This window comes from Podarcis raffonei, chromosome 11, assembly GCF_027172205.1.
Source record: "Podarcis raffonei isolate rPodRaf1 chromosome 11, rPodRaf1.pri, whole genome shotgun sequence".
NCBI classification, from domain to species: domain Eukaryota; kingdom Metazoa; phylum Chordata; class Lepidosauria; order Squamata; family Lacertidae; genus Podarcis; species Podarcis raffonei.
This window is the reverse complement of record NC_070612.1, coordinates 42,431,473-42,455,802: the sequence shown is the minus strand read 5'-3', so window position 1 is coordinate 42,455,802 and position 24,330 is coordinate 42,431,473. Positions and strand designations below refer to the sequence as shown.

The 24,330-nt window shown below is 41.8% G+C and overlaps 1 protein-coding gene across 5 annotated transcripts in view; it reads left to right on the top strand.

Annotated features, from left to right (window-relative positions):
- TMEM232 (transmembrane protein 232) overlaps nucleotides 1-24,330 on the top strand; it is a 145,805-nt gene that overhangs the window by 40,479 nt on the left and 80,996 nt on the right. For all 5 annotated transcript variants that reach the window (XM_053407638.1, XM_053407640.1, XM_053407635.1 and 2 more), the window contains exons 7-10: nucleotides 254-423; nucleotides 4,890-5,068; nucleotides 16,148-16,271; nucleotides 16,763-16,982. In XM_053407638.1, coding sequence (XP_053263613.1) covers nucleotides 254-423; nucleotides 4,890-5,068; nucleotides 16,148-16,271; nucleotides 16,763-16,982 — 693 coding nt within the window. The remainder of the gene's footprint in view (nucleotides 1-253; nucleotides 424-4,889; nucleotides 5,069-16,147; nucleotides 16,272-16,762; nucleotides 16,983-24,330) is intronic.

Below are 24,330 nucleotides of genomic sequence, written 5' to 3'. Positions count from 1 at the left end.
TTGTGGTCTGGTGCGTCTTATAGAGCGAAAAATACGGTACATCAGCTCTTGCCTTAGAATCATGCCTGTAGTCTTTTGTTACACCACAAGGGGTCACACAATATTTATAAATCTGCCCTGGAAAACTGCTCTGCTGAAGCTAAACAGTAACAGTAGACGTTGTGTAAAAAACGAAATAAAAACTGTACAGAACAAACTGTAAAACAGTATGATAAACGTAACAATTATTTTTTTGGGTGTGTGTGTGCCATAGCGCTAGCAGCTTCCGAGGTCAGCTACCAACCGTACCCAAACATCCTTTTCATGGTGCATTTTATGCTGAAGGCTGGAGAAGTCATCTGTGAAACATCTGTACTTTCTCAAACATCATTGGCCTCTGATGCAAGTTTGCAAGAAAAGCCGGCTAAGTCTTTTTCTGACACAGTAGGTAACACATGACTGAATTTTATATATAATACACCAAATAGTGTCCTGTTATTAAATAAGCAGGCTTGGTGATTCAGGCATAATGACTAAAGTTGAATTGAACTAGATAGATTGACATGTGCTGTTGATAGTGGGTGTGGCAGCATTGCTTTAATGAATCACTTTCAGGGGAGGGAATGTTAATTAGAACTGTAGCAACTTTTTCCTTTCAAGCAATCCTGTACCTTTCAACATTCTCAAACTTTGTTAAGGGAGTTGAATCCGACATTTTCCTTTCTCCAGCAGAAAAACCATAGCTCACTGATATAGCATATGCTTTGCATGCAAAATACCCCAGGTCCAGTCCCTGGTATCTGCAGCTGGAGCTTGGGAATCCTCTTGTCTGAAACCTTGCAGTGCTGCAGTCAGTCATTATAAACCAGGCATAGCCAAAGTGATACACCCCAGATGTTGATTCCAACTCCTATCAGCTCCAGCCAGCACGATCGGGAGTCAGGAATAGTGAATGTTTGTAGTCCAGTAACATTTCGAATGCGGGTGGTGCTGTGGGTTAAACCACAGAGCCTAGGATTTGCCAATCAGAAGGTCGTCAGTTCGAATCCCCGCGACGAGGTGAGCTCCCGTTGCTTGGTCCCTGCTCCTGCCAACCTAGCAGTTCGAAAGCACTTCACAGTGCAAGTAGATAAATAGGTACCGCTCGGGCGGGAAGGTAAATGGCGTTTCCGTGCGCTGCTCTGGTTTGCCAGAAGCGGCTTAGTCATGCTGGCCACATGACCCGGAAGCTGTACGCCGGCTCCCTCAGCCAATAAAGCGAGATGAGCGCCGCAACCCCAGAGTCGGTCACGACTGGACCTAATGGTCAGGGGTCCCTTTACCTTTACCTTTAACATTAACATTTCGAAAGCATCGCTTTGGCTACCTTGATTGAGAGGGACAAATGGTCTGACTCAGTATACTCCCAGTCTACTCCCAGTTATAAACTGGCAGTGATCTACCCCCTTTTAGGGAGGAAGCCCCGTTTTGGGGGGTGCAGAGCTTTTTTTAGGGGAGCCGAAGTTGTTTAGCTTCTTTGGGGGGAGCCAGTGATCTCCGTCCAGTGATCTACCTGTTGAACGTGCCTGCCATAATGGCTGTTAATGATGATTATTAAAAAGTAGGACATACAGTTTCATCATCAGTACATCTATCATCAATACAGCTGAAAAATCATAGCTGTGATGGGGTAGGCTACCCTTTTAAACATTGCCAATGAACCATCCAGTTTGGTTGGAAATTGAGGTACTCGGTGGAAGCAGGCAGTGTCATGTCAAAGTCAAGAGCAGATAAGGACAGGACCTTGGAGAGCTCCTAGGGGACAGTGGTGGCTGAAGCATTATTGTCCTGAGGTATCTACATGAAGAGGCCTGGATCGAACTAACCCATTAGATAAGCAAAAGCAGGGGCTCCCACTAGTGTAGTGAGGCTTCCTTCTCCTTCCCCTGAACGCTCTGTCCTCACCGCAAACCTGCTCCAGGGTGTTTGGCTCAGGAGAAGCCCCAGATTAGCACATCTCAGTAATGGCTGCCTCCAGGGGGGCTCCTGAAGAACTGTCCTACCCTGAGGTAAGTGGAGAAGAAGCAGATATGGATTATTCAAGGGCAGCTGCTTGTCCTTTCTGTTTTATTGTACAGTTGATGCTTTTTAAAAAAATGTAGAAATGGTATAAACCACTTTGTGAGATCACCCCTCCTTGCTATACTCCTTGTGCACACTCACACACAGGCGTACTGGGCATTGAACAAGAATACTATATTTCAGGGGTGGCCAACTCTCAAGAGACTGCCATCTACTTTCAGAATTAAAAACTGACAGCGATCTACCCCCTTTGGGGGGTTCAGCTCAAAATTGTAGAGCTTTTTTATGGAGGAGGAAAGCCTCATTTAGGGGGGGGGGAGTTCCATTTTTTGGGGGGTTAAAGGCAAGGGACAAAGGGGCAAAGTCACTCACAAAAATATCACTATGGATCAAAACAGCAGCACAGAGAAAGCGCCCTCTTCCCTTCCAGAGATCATACAACAATGGAGGGTGGGGTGAGGGGGCGTGGCAGGAGTCAGTTTTAGCACGCAAGGAAAGGGAGCCAGAGATTGACTGCGACCTACCATAACCTCGCGGGGATCTACCAGTAGATCACAATCGGCCTGTTGGACATCCCTGCTATATTTAATAAACACCGGCATTGCAACTAGCTTGTCCATTTCGTCAAGGCCATCCTGCCCTAAATATTTCCTTTTGGTAAGTGGAGTGGGGATGGTGCGGAGGGTGCTACTCAGAGAGCAAAGAGTGAATGCTAATGGGCCAGCTTGCGCTCTTATTGTCCTCTCTTTCTGAGCCCCTTGAGTCTTCTCTTGGCCCCACTGTGCATGAGTTAATGCAGCTCAAGGGCTGCAGCAACTCTCCTGCATATTCTGAGCATGAGCCAGAAAGAAAAGCTCAAGGGGGTAGGATATGGGCTGGAATTGATTTTGTTTTAAATTACCCAGGGCTCCTCTTAGAGAGCTTTCACTCATCTTGGTTTGCTGGAGGGTGCTATAGAGATGTACTCCTCAATTTAGAAAACCTTGAGGAATAATTTATTGCACGGCTCAATTAAATATATTATAGAGACTAAGCTCCATTAATAGTAATTGAATCACCACCCTGATATTTTTAGCTGTCTCTTCTATAATGTCTCTGAAATCTTTTTTTTCTGCTCTGTTACTTTTTATGGAGAGATTCATAGCTATGCCACAGAATGGCAGCTCTTGAAATAAGGAAAATAAAAATAGGCATATAAGGAGAGACTGTAATGTGTGGCTGAAATGTGTAGGTGGATATCATCTATAATTTACTCAGTGTTGCTGTAAGGACATGCAAAAGCTTCAGAAGTAGCTGGGTTTGAGAAGACTTTCCTTTGTGTGCTGAGCATTAGAACTCTGTTGGAATCTCTTGTACAGGATGTGTCAGCTTTCCAAATTCTAGCACTTTTTAAAAAAGAAATTGGTTTCATAGGACAAGGAGGAAGCCTTTGTATCAATTCAAAGGCCCTGTTTCCCCCTTAATTTCTTTTCTCCAGTGATTCAGACACACCTTGTTGTCTAGTAGACATCATTGTTATGACAAAGGCTCTATCTTCTTCTTGTCTCCCTACTTGAGGCGAGAACTTACTTAGAGTTAATGAGCCAAATTAAGAATTCTGGCATCATCTTCAATCACAGCTTTTCCATATGTTGGCTGTGGTCATGATGAAGTGAAGCCAGAGTCTGTTTTTCCCATTCATACACACACACACACACACACACACACACACACACACACACACAGTATTCAGTATTCAGTATTCAGCAAACACATGAAAAATGTAGGGAGCAAGGCTGGACCACATAAGGGGGAAGGTCTGCCACTGTGTGTGTGCGCGTGTGATTGCAGGTCTTTTATATTAGTTTCATTTCATTCATCATTTGTGTTGCACTTTTCTGTTGAAATAATAATTGAAGTGGCTTACAGCAAAATCAATACTGTCTGATTGTGCTGCTTGGTTTGAAATGCTTGCAGCTCAGAATTTGTCTTACATTATTTGTAAAAGGAACTGGAGGGAATTGTACCCATAATGTAAGATAAGTGAATATGTGATGTTGGAACTGTAAGACATACACTTGGCATATCTCGAACCCTCATATATAGCCTAAGTAGTTGCTTGAGGTGGCGCTGTGAGTTAAACCACAGAGCCTAGGACTTGCCGATCAGAAGGTCGGCGGTTCGAATCCCCGCGATGGGGTGAGCTTCCGTTGCTCGGTCCCTGCTCCTGCCAACCTAGCAGTTCGAAAGCACGTGAAGTGCGAGTAGATAAATAGGTACCGCTCCGGCAGGAAGGTAAACGGCGTTTCCATGCGCTGCTCTGGTTCGCGAGAAGCGGCTTAGTCATGCTGGCCACATGACCTGGAAGCTGTACGCCGGCTCCCTCGGCCAATAAAGCGAGATGAGTGCCACAACCCCAGAGTCGGTCATGACTGGACCTAATGGTCAGGGCTCCCTTTACCTTTACCTAGTTGCTTGGGGTGCAATATATTTAGGAAAAGAAATGAAGTACAGGGTGTTCTGAGAGTTGTGCTCCAATAGCCCATGCAATATTGCAAATATTGCCTAGGATACACTATGCAGCTGTTTAACATGGTATAGTATCTTAGGACAAAGATCTTGCAAGGATCTGTACAACAAAGCCACTTGTCAGCAGTGGCTCTTCTCTTGACTGTGTCCCAAAATGTCTTCCCTTTTTAAAAAAAACACATTGTGAGAGCAAAATGACATGTACTCTGCATGAAAATGTAAAGCTGATAAAGTCTAATATTATGATGGAAAAAATTGAGATGCAAGTCTATGCAGAAAATTGCCAATTAACTTTGTATTCACAAGGTCTTATTAACGGATTTAACTTATTTTTTTTTTAGTCACCCATGGGTACTGGCGGATCAGTTGAATTAAATCCTGAACAAAAGCAGTTCAAAATTAAGCCATTTCTTTGGCACAGCCTTCTTGTTTGGGTTTGTGTACAAAACAGCTGCTCTAATATAGATGAAGTACTCAAGCATGTACTATTCTATAAGGAAGAGCTTCATCAGGAAGACTGGTAAGGACAACCTCATAACTTGATATAATCTTTATGGAAATAACCTTTGTGCTTAAATGTTAAATAACCTTTATGTCTAAATGTTAATCACCCCAAAGTTGCCTGTCAATGAGATTTATATTTTTTGTACCAGAAGGAGAAGCAATTCATGTACTTTGTATCGCTTCACATTATCAATAATTGTTCTTACCTTTTTGGCAAGGAGCACATATCAGTTTACTTTTATTAAATTATGCCTGTTACGGATAGGAACTTCATTTCAGCATTTCAAGACAGAGTAATTTTCATATAACTAAACAGCTGCAATGAAGTGTGCCATCCTTTTGGGACAGGTACTTGGCTTAAATTTTGGGTGCTCTTTATATGCAAAGTGCAATACATTCTAATTTTGAATGCCTATAATTAATTTTACATTGGAGCTGTCTTCTTGATAGCTTATGCTAATTGAAGTTTCAACAGGTTTCAACTGCGGATTGTACTCATTGCTGTTCTACAGTATGCTTAATTTTAAGTAATTTTTGCCAGGAATAAAGTTCTTGGATAGAGACAACATACATGCATTTAGATTACAGCTAATGATAGCCGTGTTAGTACTACAAATTTGGCCTGAAGATCAGATCAGGATCTTCTTGAGATTTGCAGAGGTTCAGTTTGTGTAATCCTAAAGGTGACTAGAATAACGGTGAAAAAACAAGCAAAATTTGGCATTATTATGTTTAGCAAATGAAATAATGCCAAGCCTGGGTTATAAGCTGATTGATGATCACTGGAATCTGGAGTTGACCATGGAAGAAATTAAGGCAGCCACTCATTGGCCCAGTTCTAAAGCTTTGATTAAATTATGGTTTGATGTGAACGAGCAGCTTCCTTGTTCTTTCAGTGCTTTGGGGTGGGGATTGGGTTGGAAAACAGAGCCTGACTTACTGTTATGTGGAAACCACTTCTTGTGGTTTGTTTCTCCATCAACAAACAATGGGCATTGGTTCACCTACAACGGAAAGCTAGTCTCTGGTTCGTTTCCTCCACAGCACCCTGGAGGAAGGAGCACCCTTTGAGTAGCATGCACCGACATGTTGCCCTTTCACTTTTAGTCATTGTTTAATTTAAACCATGGTTTAAAGTCACATGCAAACCAGGCCATTGTGTTGTTTTCATTTTAAAGCTTCCTCCACAGTGATTGTAGCTGTATGGGGAGGCTTATGGTTTCATCTGCACTGACACAGAAATGTGCAGCTCAAGTCCATTTTCACATGGTTAGAGCCACCAGAGGAACTCTTCAAAGTGGCAACCATTTTTTCTATACTTGGTTTCAAGTCCAGTGTAAGGAAAGTGTAGAATGAGGTGAGCAGGTCTGTTGGAAACACCTCAGCTGTTCGACTCTCTCTAATTTCAAATCCTATAAATCAGCTTAATCTGTAGCATTGCTCAGTTGGCTAGAGTGCTCAGAAAGCTCAGTTGGCTAGAGTGTGGTGGTGATAATGCCAAGGTTGCTGTTTCGATCCCTGTATGGGACACTTGCATATTCCTGCATTGCAGGGGGTTGGACGAGATGATCCTCATGCATGATCCTCATGCTCCCTTCCAACTCTATGATTCTATGATATCACCTGAAAGAAAGGACAGAGCTGGCCAGTTCATCTTTTAGGAAAGGCTGACCCGCTTCCTCGCTTTCAGTTTCTGTAACACTCTTATCCTAAACCAGTGATGGCCCTCCAGCTGTTTTGGGACTACAGTTCCCATCATCCCTGACCACTGGCCTTGTTAGCTAGGGATGATGGGAGTTGTAGTCCCCAAACAGCTGGAGGGCCAAGTTTGGCCATGCCTGTCCTAAACATTTGTGCCAATACATTTGCTTAGTGTTGATACAACACCAGTGTAATTCACGCTGTTTGTCAAGGTGAATAGTTACAAAGTATCATGGAGCAAGGGTAGAAGTGGGATGTGAAATCTGGTCCTGTCATTCCAGTTGTTTGGAAAATTCAGAATATTCTGACTTAAACTCTGGTAGTTCATCGCTATCATGGAGAGACTATTCCTGAAACTGCCGTGTGTAACTTGGAGTAATGTATGAAATTTATGTAGTGATACGTTACCAGTGTATATTTAAGGCACTGTTGACTTGGACCAGAGACTCTGGAAGGAAGCCCAGAGGCCTTAGTCACTATGTCAGTGTCTTGGCAGGAGGAGCTGCTGGCCCAATTTCATTGCAATGCAGCATCACCGTCTAGGTGGTCAGAGGTCAGAACTACAGCTATCAGCCCAGCAGGGATAAAGTCACGCAAGAAACCGATAAGGTCCCATCTGTTCCTATAAAGCTGCCAATTCTCACAGAGCAACTTGTTGCTCTGGTACAGACAGCCTACCTCTGCTTGACCACCTGCTAAACCATCTGTTGCTTCTGGGCCACCTGCTCTATAGGGTCTTATGACAGTAACACCTAGGAATCCATAACAATAGCGAGCATTCTTAGTAAACACAGCTTCAAGATAATAAGGTAGTTCTCATGCTTCCCCCATATCATGTCTTATTAGACTGTAAGCTCTTGCCTTACAGTCTTTTTGTTACTTTTTTGCTTTGTAAAGCACAATGAATACTGGTGGTGCTATATTCATATATTTATTTATCTATTGAGCTACATATGAGAAATATTTTATATACAACAAACAATTCAGAGAGTTTTTATTTATGTTAATTTGGAATCTGTAAGAATATACTCTCACTCATTCTGATCTGCTGCCTTATCAGTACAATGTTATATCACTGGTATTTTGCTGAAATAAAAATGATGGACCTTGATCTGTTAATCTGCAGTCTTAAGATGATGATTCTGAAAATGATAATATTCATGTAGTGTTCTGAAATCAAGGGGTCTAACCATGAATGGATGTTTTCAGGATCTTGCGCCTAAGGATATCCTAGGGGTTATTAGATTATTAATAGGAATTCTTCTTATCTGGGGCAGTGAGCTTAACCGTAGGCAGCAGCATAATAGAGCAGATTTTTTATATATATTTTTGCTAAATACGTGAAATGAAATGAGCTTCAAAAATATAACCATTTCACTGCATGCCTCTTCTGTTTTTCTTTTTCTTTTTTTGTTTTTCTTTGCTGCCTTTCAGTAAGTGCTAAACCCTTAGGGACGGTGTTTGAGCTGTGGTACCCTTTTTTCTTCTTTTCTGCCTGTGAAGCCCAACTTAAATCTGCTTTTTAGTGAAGACAGTGCTAAAACTCGCTTTTAATGTGAGGTTCACTAAATCAAACCGTACGTCTGGTTTTTATTTAACTTTTCAAAGAGTATCGCTTTTGATACTTGAATAGGACAATGAATGGGCAAAGAGAGTGGAGAGCCTGCTCCAGACAGAACTGATGAAAGTTTAATAGAATGTATTTCCATTTTTCCTTAAGCGTTCTGCATAAATTATTTAAAATTTTTAATATTATGGAATGCCCCTTTGCCCAATCAGATGACATAGTGCTTGATGAAGCTATAATTGTGCAGTTCCCTTTTCCAAAACAGTACAGTACAGCTAATACACCATGAAACATAATGTCATTTCCAAATATATTGTCTTTGGTAAAACTCAGTTGAATACCACCCATCATTTATTGTTATTGTTTAGTCATTTAGTCGTGTCCGACTCTTCGTGACCCCATGGACCAGAGCACGCCAGGCACTCCTGTCTTCCACTGCCTCCCGCAGTTTAGTCAAACTCATGCTGGAAGCTTCGAGAACACTATCCAACCATCTCGTCCTCTGTCACCCCCTTCTCCTTGTGCCCTCCATCTTTCCCAACATCAGGCTCTTTTCCAGGGAGTCTTCCCTTCTCATGAGGTGGCCAAAGTATTGGAGCCTCAGCTTCACGATCTGTCCTTCCAGTGAGCACTCAGGGCTGATTTCCTTCAGAATGGATAGGTTTGATCTTCTTGCAGTCCATGGGACTCTCAAGAGTCTCCTCCAGCACCAGAATTCAAAAGCATCAATTTTTCGGCGATCAGCCTTCTTTATGGTCCAGCTCTCACTTCCATACATCACTACTGGGGAAACCATAGCTTTAACTATACAGACCTTTGTTGGCAAGGTGATGTCTCTGCTTTTAAGATGCTTTTTAAGTTCATTTATTACTAAATAGTAAACTACTACAGTGGAACCTCGGTTTTCGAATGTAATCCATTCCGTAAGACCGCTCGATTTCTGAAACTTTCGAAAACTGAGGATCAATGGGCAGTCTGCAAAATCCATTGAAAAAATGGAGAAACGCGCCTCAAAAGTCGTTGGACTTCCAAGGCGCATTTGAAAATGAAAACGTTCACTTCTGGGTTTTCAGCGTTTGGGTTCCAAATTGTTCGGCTTCCGAGATGCTCGAAAACTGAGGTTCCACTGTATATGGCTATGTGCGCATGTAACACTCAGCCAAACTATGCTTTACCCCAAATGTGCTGGTTCCCCAGGAGGAGATTGCAGCTGCTTTGCTCCACCCTGGTTCTTTTGGCAGAGGAGCCGAGGTTTGGCTTAATGTGTTGTCCAAACACTGGGTCACTGTTAAACCCTTTCTGTGATACGCAGACCAGACCTGTATCTGTTGCTGTCATTTGTCTGAGGCTGAAACTTGGAACAAAGTGTTATGGTTCAGAATATGACGCGGGTCCTATAATTTATATCATTAAATTCAGTTCTGATGTGGCAAGCTAAAATACAGGAGTTCTTGTTGGATTGGTAAATTAATGCAAGACAGAAAAACACACACAAATGCAAATCTGGCAGATATGGGCTGGGCTGGGCTTTTTTTCTTCAGTCAGATAGGGTGTTTGTTTGTTTCTTTGTTTGAATTGAGAGATTGTCCTGTCCATTTTTAAAGAACCCAGTACTTTCCCCTCAATAATCAAAGCTAGCTGCATATCTAAAATAGAATGTATTTACCCTCCTCAAGTGAGAAACACAAATGTGAAACACTGCTTTTATCCCTTGACTGAAATAATAAGGGAAATAGGGAAATGATCGTTATACTTCCAGTGTAAACACCCTTATTCAATTCAAGTTTGAGTGATGCACAATTTTAACCTAGTGGTCTTGGCTCATACCGTATTGCCAATTTCAGCAAGCTGTGTTCTTATGTTAAACTACATTAAATGAATGCATCTAATTCTCTCTTAGAATTTGATGAGTGTTTTTCAGCTGGCTCTAAGAGCTTTTCAGGGGAATATGATACAACATTTTTGTGTCGCTTGTTACATTTTCCAGGACATTGGCTAAAGCTGTATCATATATCCATTGTTGTCAGTGAGCCCTCCTGGAATCATTTTTCATTTCTTCACACAGTCAGAGTTCTGTTATTTCTAAAACATTCCTTTCTTAAGTCTATATGTGAGCTAATGAGATCTGGTTACTATTTCTGAAAGGACATTTCCCCCCCTGGATTCTCAGCCATATAACTAGGTCTGAAAGAAGAGAAAATGTTGCCAAAGAACCAATAGTTTGACATAAGGTTGTTGACATTGATGAATCATTTTTATTCATATATCACAGAGGTAGCCTTGGGGTAAACTAGCAAAATGGAACTGAAAGTCATTTAGAAAGAGGCCGTTTTAGGGTTGCAGATAACGTCATAGCAATAAAGAATATCATCTGCATTTTCTTTGGGCTGACGAGATTTTTGAAGGCAGCTGTCCCTAGAATTAACGTGCAAATTGGATATTTAAAGATCAGCTTTATTCTTCATAATGTCATGATTTTGTGAAACCCAAGACATCCCTTTGAACATAGTTTTAATGCCATTTTGCAGGAGTAGACAACTTATCTATTGTTTGCTTAAGAATCATTAACTTAGCTAATGCACAGTATTTTGTATAATTTTATTAAAGTCATGTGTTACTGCTATGCTCTGTCGATGTTTTGATGACATTTCTGTACAACTATATTACTGTATCTCGGGGTTTTTTTAAAATTTGAAACCAAAAAAATGTATGTTAGAAAGAGTTCTGTTTTATAAATACCACAGACCATTGTTTGTTACAAGACTTACATGATTCGGATTGGCTGTAGCTTACATTATCCATTAAGATTTGAGTTTAATGTTCAAAATATGGATATCTGAAGAAAATTCTCATATATGGCCCATCACCTGATTAAATAAATCTTAGTTGTTGTTTTTTGTCCAGGGGTTCCCAAACAGTGGTACAAGCTTCATTCATGTGGTCTTTTGTGTGTCTGTGGATTTGTGGTTGAAGACAGGTGACGGCACATCCAGTGCATTAAATATTTATATTGATTTTTAATTGTATTTATATTGCTTCTTTTATTTCTTACATTGTACGTGCCAGTTTGAATTTTATGAAATTCATATTGCAATACAATAAACTATGATATATAAGAAATAAAAGAAGCAGTAAAAGATATAATTAAAAAGCATAATGCATCTAGCACAGTGCATTACAATTGCTCCAGCGGGTAGAAAAACATAAAGCTGTGAGCCGAGACCCTCAGGGATTTTCAAGTGGTCAGTGAGAAAAATTGTGGGTGAATCACTGTAGTAGAGAACTATTGGTGCCCCGCTTTCCACTGTAGTTATGTCTGTGAGACGCCCAAATAGTCCCCAGCTTGGAAGGATCCAACCTTTATTTTATTTTTCTACCTCATATTGCAGTCAATGGGAGGGAAGTGGTCTGTATTGCTGACCTGGTTTAGTTTTACACTCTGTTTCCAGGCCTCATTTAGAATGTTCTTGCCACCTGCAGTTTTTATAAATACTCGTTTGACCTTTTTATTTAAAAAATCTGCAGCTTTTAAAGTTTGCAAAGGCCAAAGTTTCAAAAAAAAATCAAAGGTATGGTAATTGATCTAGCCAATTAATTTTCGTAAATGTTGTACTTAGTTATTTAAATGTTGTTACATAACTTTGACAAATTATAATTTTCATATCCTGCAGCCCACTGGTCACATAAAATTTGCCAGGAACGGCCTTAAGAGCAAATTAGATAGTCTAAGACTTATATAAGCAAAACCAAGCATCTGCCATGAGTACAAAGATATGGAACTGGGGCAACTTCTTTGGCCTTGTCTTTAATAAGACCATTGGCATCTCCAGCCTCTAATACTGTACTTGACTCTTGGCAGCTTTCCAGAGCTTCCAAGCACTGCTACCTGTGATCTTTTAACTGACAGTACCAGGGATTGAGGGACGCGGGTGGCGCTGTGGGTTAAACCACAGAGCCTAGGACTTGCCGATCAGAAGGTCGGTGGTTCGAATCCCCGCAACTGGGTGAGCTCCCGTTGCTCGGTCCCAGCTCCTGCCAACCTAGCAGTTCAAAAGCACGTCAAAGTCCAAGTAGATAAATAGGTACCGTTCCGGCGGGAAGGTAAATGGCGTTTCTGTGCACTGCTCTGGTTCACTAGAAGTGGCTTAGTCATGCTGGCCACATGACCCGGAAGCTGTACACTGGCTCCCTCGGCCAATAAAGCAAGATGAGCACCGCAACCCCAGAGTCGTCCACGACTGGACCTAATGGTCAAGGGTCCCTTTACCTTTACCTAGGCTACACTTTGCTTCTAGAATGTGTGGTTCCCTCCAACTAGGATGGAGACTAAAGCCTGCCCTTACCGGGGATTGAACTGGTGGGTGGGGTGCTTATACGTGAAACGAATGGCCGCTCACCCCTTCTCGGGTGGGTGGTGGTTGTGGACCTTACCCCTGTCCACCATCCCCAGCAGCTAGGGCCTGGCAGAATTAAGGTGTGGGGATTCCCCACCCAATGCCAGCTTCAACTGGGCCAACCAGAGGCCCTGCTGGTTGAGCAGTGCCCTGCAGACTGGCTGGGCATTGTCTGCAGGCTCTCTCTGGTCAGCTGGCAGCCTATAAAAGCCACTTGAGCCTGCCCTCTGCAGCACAGTTGGCTGAAGAGTACTCTGTTGCTGAGTGTCAGCAGTCAGAAGGGAACACACTTGTCAGGGAACTGCCATCGGAGCTAGAGGCGGAGGGAAGGCTCCAGAGGGATGCTGGAGAGGGTCCCAGTAGGGAGAGAGGCAGCCCATCTGCTGGGGAAGGAAATCAGCGTAACACCAGTGGAGAAGGGGGGGCAGATGGGGGAATCGGAGAGGAGGCTCCAAGACTCCTCGCCGGAGACCATCGGAGAGAGTACGGGTACTCCGCTGCCCACACCCTCCCTGCGCAGAAGACTTCCGCGCAGGGAGAGTCGGAGGAGACTTGGCGTCAAAGAACTTCTTTGCTGGAAGAAGTTCAAGAAACGCCCACTGACGGATTCTGCCAGTGACTGAGACAGCCACAAAGCGACAGGCTGTCCAGACAGAAAGGGCTCAACCAGGTAACCTAGCCAGGAGTGGCGGCAACTTATGCAGCAACCCCTATAACCATTACAACACTGAAACAAAGGTGAGGCTGGAAGACTGTTATTGTTCAGGCAAAGTCTCAGCCCTTGTCTAGGAGAGGCCATTGGGCAGCCTGAATCTTCTGGGCCACTCCATAGCACCAGAACTCTTCACCAACTTGAAAGGTGTTCCACCTCACACTTCTGATGGCTCACCACACAGGGCAGCTGCTCACAGAGCCAAGAGCCCTTGGTTAGCTCCAAAGGGTTCTGGCACCAACCATACTTTATAATGTTATCAATACAGAAACAGATGGAAACCAAACCATAGCATCTAGAACATAGCTCGGTATTATGCAATCTGCTTTTCTCATATTGCATTCTAAAATCATAATTACATTTGCTGATTTTCCCTTTCCCTCATTCCTTATAATAGCTCTCTCCCCCCAACTCTGACCTTATTACCAAATGACTAAAATATGTATTATGTGAATAGTCTTTCTATTAAGTGAATCTTTGCTGATGTTTTGTGAATTTATTAGCTTGGTGTGTAGTTTCTCCCTAATGGACAGGCGGAATTAAATGTAATAGCATTGATCCCACCAATGTCCTACTGGTCACCTTCTCCTGTGTTCTTCTCAGTGAGCACTAACTTTTGATTATACAATTATTCATTTAATTATGGCACATCCTCACTTTACTTCCCATCTAATTAGCTAGATAACTCCTCTGTCATCACATGAATAGTATTAGGGTTCATAGATATTTAACCTAATGTTTTCCATTGGCTCTAGTGTCTATATGACTGCCACATCACGTTAATTAAAAAATAGCATTAGGCACACAGTAAGTAAAATGGAGGAAATAGACAGAAGTGAAAAATAAACAAGATTATTGAGAGTTGGATCAGACCAGAGATTAATGCAGTCCACCATTTTATTTCTAAGAAGAACCAGCCAGACGCTGGCTTGATAATAAGGCAGTTTAGCCCTACTAAACTACCTGCTTGCAGCAAAAGCCCACCCCACAAATACTTGTGATGGAGTATATCTTTTGTCAGTACAGTTTTGCAAAACATGATGCTATCCAATAAAGTTTTAGATAGAATATTCCAGTATGGCAGGCATTTACACTTGTACCATGATATGAATGAACCAAAATCCTTCTGTTGTGACATAACTGGTTTATCCCTCACAGTGTTAAGTTTCTGTTTTTTTGAACAAAACACAAATGGTTCAGATACAGCAGTGCCCCAACCATCGAGTCTTTAGGAACAATATCATAGTTAAATAGAGCCAGTGAGGTAGTTCATCTGGAAGAATTTGTGCATATGCTATATATATTTTTTTCATTTCAGTGGAAACTTACCCCATCTAAGTGGCTTGGTGAGATGTTGTTACCAACATTTTAGAGCACAGAAGCACTTCTATATAATCCTATCTTTGGAGGGAAAGGACCAACTAAAATGCCACATGAAATTAAATGATACACTGAAATTGAGATCTTTTTCTAGATGCTGCCTTTTTCTCATTGGAGCACTACTTTACCACTACTCCACCCAAACAACCTCACCTTGCATCACTGTCTTATTGTGGGTGAATTACTTTTTACCAGTGCTCAAACTTCTAACTGGAGTAGCTGATAAATATCACTTCTTGCCCCCAACAAGCACCAACAACTCCAAATGCCAGATTTCATAACCTTTGGTGTGCCTAAGTTTCACCAGTGGGGATATAGGAGCAAGGGTCATCCATACACCATTTTGAATTACTTGTCCCAGTCCCACTTTTTTTTCTTTTTGGAGGCTATGAACTCACTTACTCCATTAATCAAGCATCCATCTCCTACAGTTTTTTAAAAAATGTTTTGCCCTACTCTTCCTAATAGGTTTTGTAATATTGCTCTTCATTCATTCATTCATTCATACTCCACCTGTTATCCAAGGAGCTGAAGGTGACATACTTGTTTCTCCAGTATAGGCTGGAGCTGGGACAGAGCAATGGGAGCTCACTCTGTTGCGGTGATTCGAACTGCTGACCTTCTGATCGGCTAGCTCAAGAGGCTCAGTGGTTTAGACCACAGCGCCACCTGTGTCCTGCCAACCTAGCAGTTCGAAAGCACGCCAGTGCAAGTAGGTTAATAGGTACCGCTGCGGTGGGAAAGTAAACGGTGTTTCCGTGCTCTCTGGCTTCCGTCACGGTGTCCCATTGCACCATTGCTGGCCACATGACTTGGAAAGCTGTCTGTGGACAAACACTGGCTCCCTCAGCCTGAAAGTGAGATGAGTGCTGCAACCCCATAGTTGCCTTTGACTGGATTTAACCATCCAGGGGTCCTTTACATTTAACCTAGGCTAAGAGATAGTGACCGGCCCAAGTTTTCCCAGTGAGCTTCTTAGCTGAGTGGTCCTAGTCCAACACTCAAAGCATTACACCACACTGGCTCTTGGCAAGCTCTGATGTAGTGGAGTGGCCTCTATGGAAAAGAACCCTTGGTCTGGCAATCTAAGTCTTTACATTTAATGCAGGTATCCGAGACCCAATTTAGCAGAAGCTATGCCACATGAAAATATACTCTGTATATGTTCATGTTACTGGTACCTCTCCGAAAGAAGTTAGCATTTATGAATAAAAAGTAGTTGGGAGTAAACACTGAAAACAACTGATCCTAATGCGAATATAGTTTTCCCGTTGGGGAAAAATATCAATTTATTCTTCTAATTTGGACCAATGTTTTTCTTTCCTATCCTGAAACATCTAGGTTGGAATCAGTGTTGGGCCTGATGGTCCTTGGAGAGACTGCCAAATTAAACATGTCCTGCCTGAGAGTTTTAATGGACCTAGTGAGAGATTTTATTTCAAGCTCTCTGCCTCTTCAGAAGCAGGTAACACCCAAGCTAATTTAGATGCAGGGAGGGAATGTGTTGAAAACCCTAAATGGAATAGAAGCAAAGCATTTATTTTCTTTACTGTTTGTCTGTGAAGTTTATGTTGGCGCCAGTATTCCCCGTTGGGCAACTGACTAAGCAACCAGCTGTTCTAGTCGAATAAACCTGAAATCTGTAGCCCAAAACACCAGCAATGTCTGATATGTTCAACAGAGGAAGCCACTTGTAATACTTACTTGGGAATAAGCCCCATTGAACACGATAGGGTTATCTGAGTAAGCATGTATAGAACTCAGCTGAGAGGTGCACTGTAAAAAGTGCAGTGCATTTATCTGCCTGATGCATAAAATGTATTTGGTTGTTTAAATGTCTATCTACCACTGTTCAACCATGTTCCTGGATATATGTAGTTCCTTTCTTCCTTTAGAAATGTAATCTTGGTGTCACTGAGTTGGTACATGATAGAAATTTCACATTTCCTTCTACAGAAAAAGATCTACAAGGGAAACTTCTCATGCTGGCTTTGGCCTGTGGGATACATATATACCAATCTACTCAAAGAAGTCTGTTTACATGGCACTAGTGCAGATTTGCAAAAAACGGCTTTTCTTGGATTCTGTGATTGTGTCAAGGAACATAAAGGTGACAAAAGATTAAGAGGGGCAGGTTTACTAGATCTCTTGAGCTACCGCTCTTCACCTGATGACCGTAAGTACCAAAGATTCAAATTTCCTCCTTCATGTTGAGTGTATGTAGACATAAGGAGCTGTATCCTTAAAGCATCATGTTTCAGTTGATCTAATATAAATGAGCAAAGTTACTGCATTTGCACTGAAACACCTAATTGTCACCTATGCATTTATGAGTGATAGTTCCTCCTTCAGAAAGTTCCAGAACAATGTCTTATTAAAGGAAAGGTTGACTATAGAACTTTTAAACCAGAAGAAGCTGAGAAATTTCCTGATGTATCATACCACATGAATTATGAACAATGGCTTTCATTTTTCGTCTGTTAAATGTAAATACTGTGTTGTATATATACCTTTGGCCTACATATTACTTGTAATTATAATGATAAAAATACATTTTTAAAAAAGTGCTCCAAATTTCAGGATTATAGTAAAAAGGTATTGGTCTTGTTGGAAATCAATATTACAATATTGAACACACTAGGGATTTAATGGGGCTTGTTTCTAAATAAATATACTTATGATCAAATGAATATTCAAATTACAGCCCATGCTACTTTCAGTAGGAACATAATAACTTCTAATTAACCACTTTAAAATATGCCCTTAAGTAACATGAAAAGTTGGTGTGTCATGTCTTCTGGAACAACAGAAAATCCTCTCCATGCTTTTACATACTTAACAAATCTCAAGCATGCATTAATTGAACAGGAAATTTACAATGTTTACTAGCGCTACCAGACAGAAAGAAAAGTCCAAGCATTTTAATGCACAGCTGATGGTACAATTTATTTTACAGGATAAAGTTAAAGCATTTGTTAGATGATCAGCTGGGATCAGTATGTTTGGAAAACGATATGATTTGTCTGTAGTCAACTTTAGCTGTGGAACTGGTCTGGCTGTCATCTTGCAGTTCTCTCTTGGGTGCCATCTGACTAAGCAAACTATGAGTTACTGCAGGGGTGTTGGCACTGTGAAAAAACATTCAGCTACATATCTTAAGTTACTGGGATGCGGTGGGTGGGTAGGAGAAGGAGCAGCTTCTCAAATATCCTATGAGATTTGTACAAGATCACAGGCAACGATCCAATCTTGAAGTAAAGTTTACTACTTAGGGGGGGAAATTGGTTTAAGCCATAAGAAAGTTTATTTTAAACTAGATGATCACTGGCACAGAGTCATCTGGGATCACAATCAATCTGTTTTTTTGTAATATCCATGGCACATTATTGATAAAGAAGATGTGATATTCGGAAAGTCATTTTAGCTTATGGAAGGCTAAAAAAATAGGGACTTCAACACCTGTGATTTCAAGACAAAGGCTCACTTTTGATACTACTTGTCTCTATTTTTATTTTTAGGATTGCAGTAACAGTGACATCTGGACTGAAGCTGAAGTTCAGATGCACAATTATGTTATCAGCAACTTCTATATAGTGTGAAAATGTGCATGTGTTAAAGTCAGTAATACTAGATGTGGAATGACAAAATTCGATTCATTCAGTAACATGGCAGTAAGAGCCATTCATTACCGAAGCACTAAGCCAAGTTTGGCAATTTACTTTGTTCACATATGTTAAGTGATATGATGGCACTTGAAAGCATAATGAGCAATGGAAATGGAAGGAATACATGCTTGAAACCTGCTGAGTGAGGGGAAGTGGTATAGTGGCCATGTCAAGTGGTGCTGTTTGTTTCATTAAGGGTTCGTGCAATTTGACTATGGTAAGAAGGAAATGTGAGATTACTTATAGACTGTTTAACAACCAGCTAACTCTAAGTAGGATTATGCTGGGCTTCAGCAGTCACAGCTTGAGGTCTTCCATGGAAGCCCATTTCTTGGATAACTCTGTAATGTTATATTTCATTTGGCTATTCAAAGCCTTTAGGTATCCTGAAGTGCAGGCCAATAACAGTGCTTGCATTTGCTTGTGAAAATACTTTAGGGAAGTTTCTCCACCCCTGCTTTTATGCATAATTTATTTATTTAGCACCTGCAGTAAACATGCAAGAATACAACATGGCATAGCCGCCCCTCAAAGCCAATATCACAAGGAAATTACAATTTAAATTTTGTCTGTGCAGGGAGATAATAGAGGAACAAGGAATGGAAGGGATAGATTAGGGTACAGAGCAATCAGGATAGAGGAGGTATGGGGAAAGGTCAGGCTAACAAGGAAGGAATAAATACAAGTGAATGCAGTTCTATTTTAGACTTCTTTCAGTTGTTGGTGTGGGTTGTTGAGTTACATGGAAGAGGTAGCTGGGGAACGGGGAGGGAGAGAGAGGTGGCACCACACAGATGAGAAGGACTTCCTGGGTTATGAAGCAGAAAGGGCAATGGGCAGAATAAATTAAAGAAGGAGAACCCCAGAATTCATCTATTATTTCCCGTCACTTCAACACAGCCATTCTAATAGTTGATCAACTTGACAAAAACTGGTTTTAAGTAGCATGTGTTGAAACTGAGTCCATCATATCCTAAATGAACTCTATAATGTGTGATTTGACATAGTAATAATATTAATTTATTATACCCTGCCCATCTTGCCGGGTTTCCCCAGCCACTCTGGAAAGCTGCCAACAGAATTAATGATGATGATGATAATAATAATACGATAAAACGATAAAACATCATACATTAAAAACTTCCCTAAACAGGGCTGCCTTCAGATGTCTTCTAAAAGTCACATGGTTGTTTATTTCCTTGACATCTGATGGGAGGGTGTTCCACAGGGCAGGTGCCACTACCGGGAAGGCCTTCTGCCTGGTTCCCTGTAACCTCACTTCTCGCAGTGAGGGAACCGCCAGAAGGCCCTCAGAGCTGGACCTCAGTGTACCTAAGCACCTTTTCTCCAAAGTGCACATTTCCTGATACCTTCCCAGGCATTCTCCCTTTAATCAGAAAATACTCGTTTGCACAGGTAAATGCTACAATACATTTGTGTGCCGTGAACATGAAAAGTTCAGTAATTGTACTAGAAATCTGCCACCTCTGTGGCAAGGTATAGACATTTTTTGTGACCTGGATAGAATTGCAACAAGAACTTGGAAGCCAAGCTGACCTCAGAAAATCAATCTAGGATAAATTATCAGCTCCTTGTTACCTCCACTGTAGTCAATAAGAGTGCAGTGACTACCTCAGAAACCTCATTTAGGTACATTCAGACTGCCATAGCACTGAATATTTCCCAACCCTGCTCTGTGAACACCCACTCTGCTGTAGCCGTGGCAAACACTGGGATTGATTTAGCAAAGTTATTCTTGCTGGTATGTGCAATTTATTTATTTTTTGCAAGTCAGGGTAAAAACCTTTGGCTTGGGAATAACCTACCTGTTGTGCAGGAAAATCATGTTGGTCAACCCTTTCCTTTGAGGGTAAATAGCAACTTTGGGGGAAAGGAAAGGAATGATTTTGCTGGTGTAGGGTGAAAGAGTTGAATACCTCCTTCCCTTTTGTGTGTCACCACCTTCCTGGCAAAAATCAGTCCAGAAGTGAATGAAAGCTCTGAGGAAAAAGAGCTGTTGCCGGCCCAAGTACTTATGGGGTTCAAGGGGAGTTCACAGAGCTTACAAGCACACATACGCCACATCAGCTAGGAAGAGGCTGATCTCAAGGATACCATCAATTCAATGGAACCTATTCTCTCATGGCTACAGGCATGCCAAGTGTCACGGTCTGGTTTACGGGTGATCAAAGTCCTGGTTGAGGACGTCGGGACCAGGGGCAAGATGGTGGGGTAGGAGCAGGAACGAGAGTCCAGAAACCAGGAGTCAGGAAGCCAGGGGTCAAGAAGCCAAGGGTCTGAGGGTCAGGAAGCAAGGAGTCACAAAGTCAAGGGTCTGAGGATCAGGAAGCAGGGAGTCAAGAAGCCAAGGTCCGAGGATCAGGAAGCAAGAAGCCAAACGCAGCAAGGCAGGAAGTGTGTTGCTGTGGCAAAGAGCCGAAGGGAAATGCTGACCTTATATCCCTTCCCGGCTCTTGCCACCAGGTGCTGTGAGTTACCAATCGGCCTCACCTGTGCGGCTGCGCCTTGCCTCTTCAGAACAAACTTAGGAAGGCCCCAGGCCTGCAAAGCCCTACTGGTCACAGGGCCTGGCTCCTGCACGCACTCCTGACACCAAGATGCTCAGGAACAGAGGCAGTATCATTCCTATCTGGCAGCTCTCATTCATAAGCCTTAATCCAGAGGATGGCAGATTCCTCATGTGCTCCGATGACATTCCAGGAATGTTTGGAATAGCAGAACCAGTTATAAATCTCAGTTGATGCCAAGAAAGCCAGTGCTAAAACAACATCTCGTGTTATGCTGCTTGCAACTCTTTGCTGGACAGTTCCCCTGCTATCGAGGACCTCTTGATCTCTGAATCTTGGACAGCTCCTTTTGCCTTTCTGGTTAGGCAGAATTTTGGACCAAACATTGGGGTTGAGAATCAGTGCTCTCATCTAATTGGGATTCCCTTGCAGCTGCATTTTATTTAGTGTTGTTTGACCCTTAGATCAGGCTTCATTGCAATAATCAGGATATATGTCCAGGTCAGTAGAAAACATTATATCTCATTTTTGTCCTAAATAGATTTGGGATCAGTTTTTGTTTGGGATAGTTCAATTGAAGTCTACAAAGAGACAATTAATCTTGTTAATTCTTCCCAAATGTAGTCCAGAGCACACATTTATTTTTATGTGTTGAGCTTGATTTTGTGCATAATACAGGAATACAGTCATTGCTAGTGAAAGGTCATTATTGTTTTTTCCAGTCCATCGTAATATTTTGCTTGTGTACGTATAGTCCATGGATAAGTGGGTCAAAATGCCCTTTACATGCTCTTTGTCTTTCATTTTTGGTAAGGTAACAGGCCCCTTGCTCTCCTTGTCAACGCTGAGATGAACTTTTCATCCTTTTCTTCTGCATCTTAACAAGATACATACTGCACGAAAAGCCTATTATTAACCTTCCTTTTCCCTCTAATAGTTGTGTGCATCTTAAATGATCTTCCCACATAGCAATGTCGATGACATCTGTCATAAAAGCTGAGACAAATATATGTATGCTTGATTTTAAAGGCTGCTTCTAAAAAGCATTGCCGCCACCACTGTCAAACTTCAGAAATGTTATGAAAAAAATCAATGTCTTTGCAGTGCATCTGACCTCGATACATACAATTTTCATGTTTATCTTTTTGAGGCAGCCAGGAAACTTAAGTCTCAGCAGAGTTGAAGGGGAGCAGGGGTTTGGGAGCTTATCCAAACAATCCTACTAAACACGTCCCATCTGCATTTCCCTTGAATTGAATGATCCTGCCAAATCCTTTGGCAGTGACAGCTGTGATGTTCCCCCTCCGTAGTAGACACAGACGAAGATATGCCTGTATAGAAGGCAGCCCAGCTTTTGGAGGGAGGATAGGGCTGTGCTGTGTGTGCTCCTGCCCTCTTTAAAAAATGGTGCCAGGTTTGTGTTTGCCTACTGCAAAGGTACATTTTCTCATTCCCTGCTGTGCTGGAAGTAATCAGAGAGCTAGGTAAGAACTTTGTCCCTTTCACTAGCACTATCAAATGCAAGGAAGTGAAATCAACAGAACTCGCTCGGAGGGCTGCAACAGAGAACAGAAAAATCACCAAGCTTACAAGTGAGGAGGAAAGATTGGAGTGGTTTCATAAAATTGTGAGGTTCTGATGCTGTTTCTCACTACAGTTGTTGTCATTTGTCTGAAGACTATTAGATCAGACTCATTTGTAAGGCTATCTTAGGGTGTAGTTTAAAACAGAGCATCTTTGATTAGTGTTGGGAATGTTCTAATGTGTTATATCTGTCTTTCTAATTTAAAAGCCTTTGAGGCTGCAGCTAGAACTTCATTAAAGGGAATGGGGGGAAAGTACAAGGGAATTAAGAAACAGCTGTAGAACTATTTTTCCTTCTTCGTTAGAGATAGTTAATCAACTTGGACTAAGCCATTAAGTTATGAATTATGCACTTGAGATAAGTTGTGGGGGATGGTGAATAGGGATGGTTGTATCTTCTACTTTCTGTCAGTTTCATTTTTTTGGGTCTTCGGTTCTTCACATATCTGCATCTCATTTATTTGCATTTTTGTTTTAAATCCTCATGAAAACTCGTCAGCATTTTAGTGTGAATTTCTCCTCATAAACAGATTTTTGAATGCCGTTTTGCCTGATGTACACATTTCTGCCTGCAAATCCCCTTAATTCAACACATTGTTACGTATCTTTAGGTACCTGGCAAAAACATTCCTTTTTAATCCTGCCTTTGACTTTAAACTATCTATGGCCTTTTCACATGCGTGCAATGTTTTAATGTAATTTTAAAAACCACAGACAGAATGATTGTTTAGAGCAGGGGTTGTCAACCTAGTCCCTACTGCCCACTAGTGGGCGTTTCAAGATTCTAGGTGGGCGGTAGGGGGTTTTACGGCACAAGCTGAATCCTCCTTCTATCGAGCATTGGTGGGTGGTAAGGAAATTTTACCATCAAGAAAGATGCATTAGTGGGTGATAGGTATAAAAAAGTTGACTATCCCTAGTTTAGATCATCCATCTACCCTTTACTCTGGCTTTAATATATGTATGTGTTTGCTTTTTGCTTAAAATACTATAAGTCACTTTGAATTGCCGTGGCAAAAAGTGACCAACAAATTTAATAAATAATGATACAGTGGTACCTAGGGATGCGAACGGGATCCATTCCAGAGCCCCGTTCGCATCCAGAAGCAAACGTAACTAGCGACGGCACATCTGCACATGCGCGCGTCGCTTTTCGCCGCTTCTGCGCATGGGTGTGAAATCATTTTGAGTGTCTGCGCATGCGTGAGCGGCGAAACCTGGAAGTAACATGCTCCATTACTTCTGGGTTGCCACGGATCACAACTCGAACACGCTCAACATGAAGCATATTCAACCCAAGGTATGACTGTAATAATTTATATATGATACATTGAACAAATATATGCATTTCAATGCATACTTTCTCCTAATGTGTGCATTTCGGTACACATTATTTGCATCACAAAATTTGGAGACGCATGAATTTCGAAGGGCAGCTGGGTTTTGATTCATAAATGGTTTCAGAAAATGAGAATGATAGATTCACATTAAAATTCAAAATTAAATGAATTACTCCCCCCCCCATCCCTAGTGGCAAAATGTTTGGTTAGCATCTGTGTGTCTCAGGATACAATGGAAGAGTGCGCCTTTGTGGGTGAAGTCAAGCCATGGAGAGTTACAGCACCTGCTGTGGCTGTAGAGATGGATATGGGTGTGTTTTGTTGCAGCTGGGGCAGATGAAGGCATCCACTTCTGCTGACGCAGGAGTACCATGGTGTTTCTTCTTTCTGTGCTCCTCCCAGCGGTC